The sequence below is a fragment of the Protopterus annectens genome, chromosome 1.part0 (assembly GCF_019279795.1).
Source record: "Protopterus annectens isolate FY-2018-M chromosome 1.part0, PAN1.0, whole genome shotgun sequence".
Taxonomy (NCBI): domain Eukaryota; kingdom Metazoa; phylum Chordata; order Ceratodontiformes; family Protopteridae; genus Protopterus; species Protopterus annectens.
In genome coordinates, this window is record NC_056725.1 from 879412313 (window position 1) to 879422606 (window position 10294).

Sequence of the window (10294 nt, forward strand, 5' to 3'; positions counted from 1 at the left end):
GTTATATGGGTTGCAACTTGCAGACAGTGGCATTGACAAAAAGGCAGGAGTTTGAGCTGGATGTGGCAGAGTCAAAGATGTTAAGATTTGCGCTGGGTGTGACGAGGTTGGACAGGATTAGGAATAAGTATATTTGAGGGTCAGCCCAGGTTGGAAGGTTTGGAGACAAAGCCAGAGAGACAAGATTACGTTGGTTTGGACATGTGCTGAGGAGGGATGCGGAGTATACTGGGAAAAATATGCTAAGGATGAAGCTACCAGGTAAGAGGAAAAGAGGAAGTCCTAAGATAAGGTTTATGGATGTGGTGAGAGAGGACATGCAGGTGGTTGGTGTAACAGAGCAAGATGCAGAGGACAGGAAGAAATGGAAACAGGTGATCCGCTGTGGCGACCCCTAATGGGAACAGCCGAAAGAAGATGATGATATAGTTACTGCCAATACAAAACAGTACAGATCACAGTAACAAAGGAGAAAGCTGCGGAGTGCTACGAGATACTCACATCTGCACGCTTAATCACGATTTACGCATTTTCGAGTAATCTCTATTACAGCCAGAAAGGGAGCGCGTTACTATACCTGAAAATAAACAAGTCACAGTAGCATGGACAAAGCCTTTCGACATCCAGAGTCTCGGTTTACAAAAAAAAAAAAAACTGTACGACGGGTTACAGAGTTAAAGATATACTTGCCCACAGATATAGTAAAATGTATTTTATGAAATCATATTGAAAATAAATACCCCCTAGAAAAACCACAACGTAAAAACAGGCAAAATATTTGCCAGCTGAGGGGGCCTTCGTAATCTGTCTTTAAATATGTGACGCTTAGCGGTAGGCGTTCTCTTTTCCGCGGAACACGAACGGTTTGGTGGTGTTTAAGTTTTACTTTAGTAATCTTCTGTTTATTTAAAGCATCGTTTGTTGATAAATATAATACTATGAATGGTATAGTTGGATAGAGTTAGTGATTTATGCTTGTCTTTGTATTACAGCGATTTTTGGCATCCGTCTTGTGTTATAACCGAGGAAGGGTGAGTGTATTTTATTACTTTTTTGTCTACTGAGTGTGTGATGTTTAGTAACTAGATTTTTGTCGTCTTGCCGGGAAATGTGGACGTCTGAACCGAATAATTTTTATCTTAAGGGCTAAATTTATTTTGCGTGAAAAGTTTTGCAATCCACGTGTCTTGATGGCCCTTTGCATTTTTAATCCAGAAGCCCTTTTGACAGTACGGGAAAGGTAGCTGTTGTTGACTGGGACTTAACGTTTGTTTTCTTTACTTCTGTGTTATTAGAAACTGGTTTTCTGGCTGTAGGTAGTCTCCCTTTTATCATAGGAGGCTACTGGGCCTGGGTCTCTTTCGAGCTATATGTCAGTATCCCTTGCCCCTGTCGGCGAGGGACAGGTGGAACAGCAGTCACAGCCGAACAGCTCTTACTGATCACAAAGATTTGATTTTCTTTGTGGCTTTATTGTTTATCTTGTACATTTAAGCACACGCAAATCACACGTGGGGTTGAATTGGATTGCATCTTTAATATGGTGTTCAGTGATCATTGTGGATGTGTAAATGTTTCAACTGGTTAGGGATTTAGTTTCTTTGTGCTGGTTAACCCAAGAAAAGGGACACTGCTCCCCCCCCAAGACTGGTACGAGAGCCAAATACAGCTATTAGCAGTGGTGTTTGAGCTGAGCAAATAATGTGAGATGCGTTGCAAGTGGGTTTTGCTCTGAGGTGCCGTGCCCTTTTTCTTAATACTATGGATTGTGTTGGGTAAGTAGATGTGCCTGTCTGTAAATATGTTCATAATGTTATTGCTGGGCAGCACTGGTGCATATTACTATAGTGCTGTAGTGTGCTGGGAAACTGGCAAAAATAGCTTCCTCAGTAGCTTTGCCTGGAAGCTGTAGTGATGGCTAGTAGCATAGTGGACTTTTCAACCTTAGGGCCCTAGGTGTGGCCTGAATGTGTTATAGTATTAGGGTTGTCTGTTTTTTAATCAATGCTTGGCGATACTAAGTGTATTAACCCACAAGTTTGTGCAGGAATGGGTGTTGTCTGTTTACAAGGCGACAGTTTTCAGTATGCAAGTACACAACTAGTTATCTAAATTATTGCTTCCTCTTTATTCATGGGGGCAATCCCTGTACCCCCACATCCCCTGCTGAAAGTGATGTGCCAACCATGCTGGTACTGCATATAACTTCAGCTGTTAACTGTATTGATAGTTTTGTGGTGTGAGTTCTGCCTGACTGAAATGTAATGTACAACAGGTATTTTAGTTCTAAGGCCCTAGTAAAACCTCACTTTTTTGGTAGTGAAGGTCTACAAAAATCATTGGGGTGCTTTCAGCACAAATGCTGAATATTAATTACATTGCAGTGTGTCAGGTGGGGCTTGCTACAGCACATCTGGTGGGTTAATACATTTCAATAACCAATGTTCTGCAACATGTCGAAAGCTACAGTACTCATGATGAGTTTGTTTGTCGGATACCCCCTCACTCTTAAATTGAGTGACAACAATATTTTTCTGATCAAAACTGTAGCTTGTTAGTGCTTTATTTTATAATGACTCTAATGGTAGCCAGGCATTAATGAACTTTTGTTATTTAGCACCACTGCTGGAGGTGTGATGGATGTAAACACTGCTCTTCAAGAAGTGCTGAAGACTGCACTAATCCATGATGGCTTGGCTCGCGGTATTCGTGAAGCTGCTAAAGCCCTTGACAAGTGAGTACATAGTCTTATTTTTGCTCTCTGGGTATAATGGTAAACCCCACTCGTTAAACGTTTCTGTAGAATTTGAGTTGCATCCTGTTTGGGTGTGTTCTTGGTGGGGCGATAAGTTAATCGCATATACACGGTATGTGAATGTTAGGAATGTTGACCCTAAAGTAAGGGGGTAGCTTGTAAATTACACACATTTGAAACTGTTGGAACAGGGCTTGTACTTGGCTAGGGCCAATAGCTTGGTAATCTCCTATTGTCCAACATGTTGCACACTCCAGATAAATGCTTAGCATTACAAAATATTCTATTCTTATTTACCCACTAGAGCTTCACTCTAAAATAAACTTTGTATCTGTAATACATTCGCCACTGCTGGAAATGCTCTTCATTCTCTGAATGAAACCCCCACACAGTTTAGTATTAGCAAATTTGGTTTTAAAATGTACAAGGGACTGTTTTCTGGATTTGTCCTAGACTCTGGTGGAGGTTGAAAGCTGAGTAACTTTGCCACAGTGAATAATGTATGCAGTTTACTGTAATCCACCACTGGTACTTGGATTAGCCACAGTGATTATACCTTGTGGGAAGGGGGGTGATTTGGAGTTATCCAGTTTCTATTAGTTTTGTATGGTACATTGTCTGGTTGGTGGTACCTAGTTTCTATTGTATTTTATAATGCTACAGCTGCCTGAAACACATGGCTGGTATAGTTGTACAGTGACAGGCATGTTTCTCATTTAATGAGAAGCCTTGAGTGGCCACAGTCTTGAGTCCTGGGTGTCTTGGCAGCTTATATTCTTTACACTTGCTTTTCATACGTAGCATCTTAAGTCAAAGGAGACCAAATGTGAAGGGTGCACTCATTAATAGTTTTTTTCTTGTCTAATACCAGTGTCTTGCTTTCTCTTAGACGTCAAGCACACTTGTGTGTGCTTGCAAGCAACTGTGATGAGCCCATGTACGTGAAGTTGGTGGAAGCCCTTTGTGCAGAGCATCAGATCAATTTGATTAAGGTAAGATAAGGATAGGAAATGTGCAAGTGACTTGTAATCCTACATTAGTTTGGGTTTTTCTTCCCAAGCCATCGTCTTTGGGTCCTATAATTGTTTGTTTCTGTCCCTGTAAAAAATAATTCTCCGCAGCTTTTTTTGGGGGGGGGTGTCTGCCTCTTGAGCTGCAGCAGTTGGCAAAACTCTTTAATCAGATTAGTTTGTCGAACATTCTTTACAGTCTTTGCTTTAAGCTCTGGGTGAAGATGTTTCGCTAGTTTGTGAGGTGTTTGCATGTGTTCTACAGTGGTACTTATGGTGCCAATTTTTAGTTTAAAAATATCTAAACTGTAGTGGGAGGCTGTTTTAGCATCCTATTGAGGGAAAGTTTTATAACCAAATGCGTTTAAACTTTGACAGGTTGATGACAATAAAAAGCTTGGTGAATGGGTAGGACTCTGTAAAATTGACAGAGAGGGCAAACCACGTAAAGTTGTTGGATGTAGCTGTGTTGTTGTCAAGGTAAGTCCAGGTTTACTCAAATATTTGGGACATTAAGTAGTTTTTAGCATTAACTGATTTGGTTTAAAGCAGTTGTAAATGTCATGTAAGCAGGATCCTTGAATGTTAAGAATAAAATGTTTCAAATTCCTGTGAATGTGTCTAACTGTATATAGAAGCTTGTGCTGTTGATCTGGTAGTAGTTTACTGCCTAAATTGACTTCTCCTTTCTGGTGTCTGTAAACCAGCTTTGCTACAGTGGTGCATTCTAGTTAACTGGCAGTGTGGTTCATCTCTTCTGAGATGAGTATAGAGCTTTCTTTCCAAACATTGGGAGTCTATTTTTATCCTCTTCAAATCAGAGCTGCTACATGTTAACATATGCAAGTTAATACAGGGCTCTGGTCCACCTGCTCCCAAGGACTGCACTAGAGGTCTGCATTATCCTCTTGCATTAGAGCCATGTTGCATCTCATGATACTGGATATGCAGTTTTTTGAGACCAACTGTTTGTCTATGAATGTACTCCAAACAATCTTTTCCATGCAAGGAGTATGGCAAGTTTTTTTTTTGTGGTATTAACCTTCTCTTGCAGTTGTAATATATATTACTGCACTTGTAACGCAAGTGATGCAGTGTATCCCCTCCATCAAAAATCTTAATGTGTACCAGAGTAATTTTACCATATTCCTTGCTTTTGGAGGGGGGGGGTAGGCTGGAGTGCATCAATAGACTCTGGACAGGGATCCTAATGTGTGTTGTGGTACTCCTGTCAGTCTAGGGGCTGTCTAACATTACCTTTATCCTAGGTAATTATCAGGGAAGTGCAAGACACGTTAAGGAAAAAATGACTTGCAACATTTGTCAGGGCTGCACTGGAGGCCTGCCTTTGTGCGTATAAGATGAAAAACAGTGCATAGGATTTGGAAGGGTGTAAAGGTATGGGTTACTAGCAAGTAATAGCATTTCAGAATTGCTTACAAAGTTTAAATTCTTACCTTCTGGTGTAGTAACAAACAAGGTGGTAAGTCTTTGCATTTGTTGCATACCAATATACACAAGTAACTAGACACCAAAGTTGTCATACATGGTTTGGGGCCACTTTTGCTATTATAAACAATGTACTGTGCATCTGTGAGGGGCTGTGAGGGGGAAGGATGCATACAACTGGTTAGAGCTAGCAGCAGATGGTAGAAACTTTAAAGAATAAGGTTAGTTGGGTTTTTAAAGATCATTCCATATTCATGCTTGCAGTGACCTGTGATGGCCAGATGGCTAAAAATCACCAAATTGGAAGAGTGCTTTTGTTTTCATGTTCAGTAATGGATATTGGTTTCACTGCTCCTAGGTTCATAGGACAATGCTAGGCTACTGGCCTGGAGGCCCTAATAAGCCTAGTGAAAAATTCACCCATGTTCCCACAAAGTCGGTACCTGTTTCCTTGTTCAGCGGTGAAACTGGTGGGATCCCTGTTCTATCTAGTCTAGGTTCCTCAGAGTACCAGTGAGGTACTCTGACATGGGGGGGGGGGACTTTGGGACACAAATCTATCCTGCCAACAAGTTGTCAGACCAGGTTGACCTTGCATATAGGTTTTATGAGTGAAGTTTGACTTGCAGATGTGCAGCAACTCTATTGAGGCTGGGTCTGATTTTAGATGGACATCTGTATATGATGGGTTTTTTGAGACCCTGGATTTTCCTGGTCAGGAACTTCTGTGGTGGTCTGCTGCTGCATGTGCCCAAGTCCCTCACTACTGATTTGCGTGCTTATGTTAATGTGATAATTAGTGGGGCACCCTTTATCCCAAATGGGATAATGCATTTCTTGCATTCGGTTTGAGGCCATGTTTCTGGCCCAAGTAACTTTGGGTAAGGCCCTCTTGGAGGATGTTCACATCACTGGGGGAATTTAGACTGCTCCCAGCTTGCAGTCATCTGCAAACTTGGTCAGTCATAGACCATTGGTTTTAGCTTGCACATAGTGTATCCTGAACAGACCCAAAGACCAATAATCTGGGTATGCCACTTGTTACAGGCCTACTACTAGATGAGGCTTCCTCTAATTTGACTGGGCTCTCTGAGCCAGTTGGTAACATCTGGTAACTGGCTGATGCCTAGCTAGGAAAGTGTCTGAGTGGGGAATATGTCAAGGCTTTGGCTAGGTCAAGGTAGGCATTGTGCACAGCCTTCACCTCATCCATGGCTTTGGTCTGCCAGCAGGCTGGCTACATCTGTAGTATTTGTATGTGGTGGTCTTTACCACCAGTTCAGAGCAGATTTGGCATTGAGATTGCAGGCATATGAAGGCCTTATTGTTGTCCTTGGTGGATATGGCCAATTTGGACTCTTGACTTGGGGGACTTCACCAGCGAGCTTGTTTCTTTGTTCAAAGGAGGAGTGCTTTGAACTCCTTTATGGTCCTCTTATAGTTTTATTGCTGCAGTCTGTCTTCCAGGGGGAGGAATGCTTTCAGTGAGTGCAGTTTCATGTTAAGACTTGCATTTGGCAGTATGACTTAAATTTCGTTTTAGAATATTTCATGTGCCTTTTGTCATGACTAAAGGCACTATGGGGATGGGAAGAGCCTTTACCAGAAGCTGGAAACAGTCTGTCAGTTATGTCCTCAGGCTGTCTGGTACTGGATCCCCTTGGAATAACACCAGAAACTAAGTAAATTCATTTTCTGTTTGTATTGAGGCATTCATGATGCTGCTGAGACACTCTGCATGTCTCTTCATATAGTCCTGAGTGGTATGTCTCCAGTCATTTGCACCAGCATGGGGCAATCTCAGTACCTGTTGAGAGAGATCTGATGGATTCTAGCAGCTGAAAAGCAACTTTACCGTGACTGTCTAGCCACGTGTGCTTTGTAGTCTCCTATGACTAGTATGCTGAGTTTGTGGCTGGGCCTTGGAGGCTGAGAGATGGATGTACATACTCTGTACTGTGTGGTGCTGTTAGCACATGTTTTGCCATTTAGGTCTGTTGAACCTCCACATGTGGGATGGCAAGGATTCTAGATTCTTAAGGTAATTTCATCTCTTATTTTTCCTAGGTGGTGGTAGAAGGTTGTCAGTGTACCTGAGGTAGTTCTTAGTGCGAGGATGCCCATGTCAGCCAGGCCAGCAGGAGAAGCAGTAAATTGCCACTATGGTTATCTATGCAACATAGTTGAGGGGGTAGCATGGGTACTATCTGGAGTACCTATGGGTGTGGGTAGGACTGATCACCTATGGGTGCCACTTGCACAGGAGTGCCAGTAGGGGGAGAACAGTAGCTGAGACCTTGCAGAGAAGTGCTTAAGAAGTACTGCAAAAGTAAAGTAGAAACACAAATCCGCCAATCAACCTTTGTCCCTGAGCTCTTGGCTAATGCACTATGCCAGACTAGTTTACTTAAATCCACTATGTACAGGTAGGCCCCAGCAAACACATGGGGTAGCAGGAAATAAAACTCAGATCTGGGTACAATGAAACCTATAACCGGACTATAGATATTTAAACTTTTGAGGCTGACTTGAGACAGACCTAAGCAGAACAGCAGCATAGTTTTTATTCTGTTTCTCTGTATATAAAACAGTGATATATATGCTCACCACCTGTTGCTCTAAAACAAGCTGTTAAGAATATCTGACTAGGCTGTGGCACAGGTATTTGCTGTTTTGTCAAATGGGGAGAGTTGTTGTCAGGAAGAGGTTCCAGCACTTGTAGCCCTTTTGTGCAGTTTATATAAGCCCCTGTTATGTGCACAAGTACACAATACTGCTTTGCAGGAGATGGAGCAGGCTGTTGGCAGTCTAGAATCTGTAGCCTAGTAATTTGATGCATATAAATGGTAGTTTGCCTGTTCTGGGGGTTAAGCCAGTAACTGCAGCTGCCTGAAATCTTTCAGTGTGGTTATTAGCCCGTGCTGGCAAAAATAAAAAGCCATTGTACGAGCCTTAAGGTGTGCTGAAAGCCCTTGAGGTCCCTAGCAAAATGGCTACAGTTTATTATGTGAATTGCTGAACTTTTATGTTGTCTGTTTAGTCTCTTGGCTTTGTTTTGCACTGAATTATTTTTTTTTTCTCTAGGATTATGGCAAAGAATCGCAAGCCAAGGATGTCATTGAGGAGTACTTCAAAGTAAAGAAATGAGCAGAAGAGAAATAAAATTAAAACAAAATTACTGGTGTGGTTTTCATTTCACATTTGTTCAGAACACATGGCAGAGGCAGTGTACTGTAAGGTAGCAGTATTACAGGCTTTCTTCCTTGCATGCGTTTAATTTTGACCTGTGTGGAGGACTCCTTGCAGACTATTTCTGGTTGTATGCAGTTATCTTGTCGGAAGACCTGATTATTAGTATTCGGGTTCTAGGTCTTTAAAGTCACTGCAAATGCAGTAACTTTCATATTTATAGTATTTTGTAAATGGCTTGTGATAGTATGTCATTGGTTGCCTAAAATGTCAGCACAGCCTTTTTCTCATCTAGTTGAGGGCTTTCATATCGGGCTAAGGTGTTCTGTCTGTTACTTGGTTGAGATTTAGAAAAATGGGAAATAACGGTTGAAAGTTTACCTGCACTAATATCCATGCAGTAGAGTTTGCTACTGTGTAAGCTTTTAAGAAATATTAACCTTGTGTATAGCATGGCTTTGTATTTGATATGAACAAGCAATATTTTGACATCAGGAGGTGTCTGGCATTAACTGGAGGTGTCACTCTGATGCAAATGGTTTGCAGTGCTGTTAGTGTTGCACCTCTGCTTAGGGATGTATAGGAACTGAGTACAGGTGGCTGTTAGGTTTGTGGTAGAGCTGGTGTGTGGTATCTTATTTTTCACTTGCAGTTGTGTCCCTTCAATCACAAACTGGGCTGTGTTTGCAAAACTAACTCATGCTTTAGGTGAGTACAATGTTTAATCTTAGGGTTGCGGTACTGTTTGCTCTAACAAAATTTAGGTCACTTGATTAGACCTCGGAGACTGTCTTCAGTTTAACTGTAGTGACTAGTTTATGGAGGATTCCTATGCTTGTATTCAAGCTGAGTACAGAAGCCCTGGCTCACAAGGGGGTTATGTGTTTCTACATGAAGTTCTAGAAGTGAATCTAATTCTGGGATTCCTGTTTCTTGTGCAGCTTCATGAGAACAAATCGTTATACACAAGATGTCAAATCGTTATACACAAGATGTCAAATTATGTATTTTTTTACTTGCACTGAATCTGTTGCACTTTTTTCCTCTTCCCTTCCTTTGTGCAACATAACTAGCAACTGTCTCTACTGAATTGATGAGGTGTAGTTTGACTTCCTTGTTTGCTGCCTGCTGCTGTAACTTTTTGCAGCCTCTTTAAAACTGAATTGTACTGGCTTTATTTTCAGATGCTGGCCTGCTGTCTGGGTACTGGTGCATAAAGCACTGGTTTTGGCTTAGGAGACCCTGGATGCATGGAAGGTGCCTTGGTGTCTATTTCTTTCCAGCCCATTGTAGATTGGCCACATAGGACAGTCTGACCTCTAATCATGCAAAAGTTTGACCATTTTCTGTTTTGGTGTAGCTTGCCAGTTTAGAAGCATTGCACATTTATGGCATGTAAAGTTACTTTTGCTCCTCCCCATCTTTGTTTTCATGCAGTTACTGTGTATTCAGATTTCCCATGTTGCTTCTCTGCATCAGTGATGAGTTTGGCTCCCTCTACTGAATAAAGTCTGAGGAAAATGCCAAAATTGTTACCCAAATATCTGAGATGCAGTTATGAATGTATTTTCCTACCTGAACTTTTGCAAGAATTGTTGAAACCATTTCAGAAGTGTTTGTAGTGCAGTTTTGGCACTTTCACTGCCTGCCATATAGTTTCTGTAAAGTTGAGATGTAAGTTTGTGAATTGGGCATAAAGTTGCATGTCAAGCATGTTGGCTTTGGGTTGATTTCTGGTAGAATGTATACACTATTTGAGCAATAGTAAATGCCTGAAGGGTATCATTTTGCTGGGATTAGTTTGTTTGCTCTGACTTGGATGTCAGTGTGGGGGCAGATCTTGCTAGATCTAACAACATAGCCAGATAGGTGTCCAGTAGTAAAGGAGCAA

At 41.6% G+C, this 10294-nt stretch overlaps 1 protein-coding gene and 1 non-coding gene across 2 annotated transcripts; both read left to right on the forward strand.

Annotated features, from left to right (window-relative positions):
• The first annotated feature begins 769 nt into the window (after nucleotides 1-769).
• Nucleotides 770-8392, forward strand: RPS12 (ribosomal protein S12). The gene is made up of 6 exons (XM_044063818.1): nucleotides 770-863; nucleotides 993-1031; nucleotides 2618-2734; nucleotides 3645-3747; nucleotides 4144-4245; nucleotides 8299-8392. Exons 3-6 carry the CDS (start codon nucleotides 2637-2639, stop codon nucleotides 8359-8361), a joined length of 366 nt encoding a protein of 121 aa, XP_043919753.1. The 5' UTR covers nucleotides 770-863; nucleotides 993-1031; nucleotides 2618-2636; the 3' UTR covers nucleotides 8362-8392.
• Nucleotides 8393-9874: 1482 nt separating this feature from the next.
• On the forward strand, nucleotides 9875-9957 carry LOC122802460. Its single transcript, XR_006364933.1, has one exon. It is a non-coding gene; the product is annotated as a small nucleolar RNA SNORD100 (small nucleolar RNA).
• Nucleotides 9958-10294: the final 337 nt, after the last annotated feature.

Coding starts and splice junctions, on each gene's coding strand:
- RPS12 (XM_044063818.1), top strand. CDS start 2,637: ATGGATGTAAACACTGCTCTTCAAGAAGTGCTGAAGACTGCACTAATC. Junction 3,748..4,143: donor ATCAGATCAATTTGATTAAG/GTAAGATAAGGA, acceptor AAACTTTGACAG/GTTGATGACAATAAAAAGCT. Junction 4,246..8,298: donor GTAGCTGTGTTGTTGTCAAG/GTAAGTCCAGGT, acceptor TTTTTTCTCTAG/GATTATGGCAAAGAATCGCA.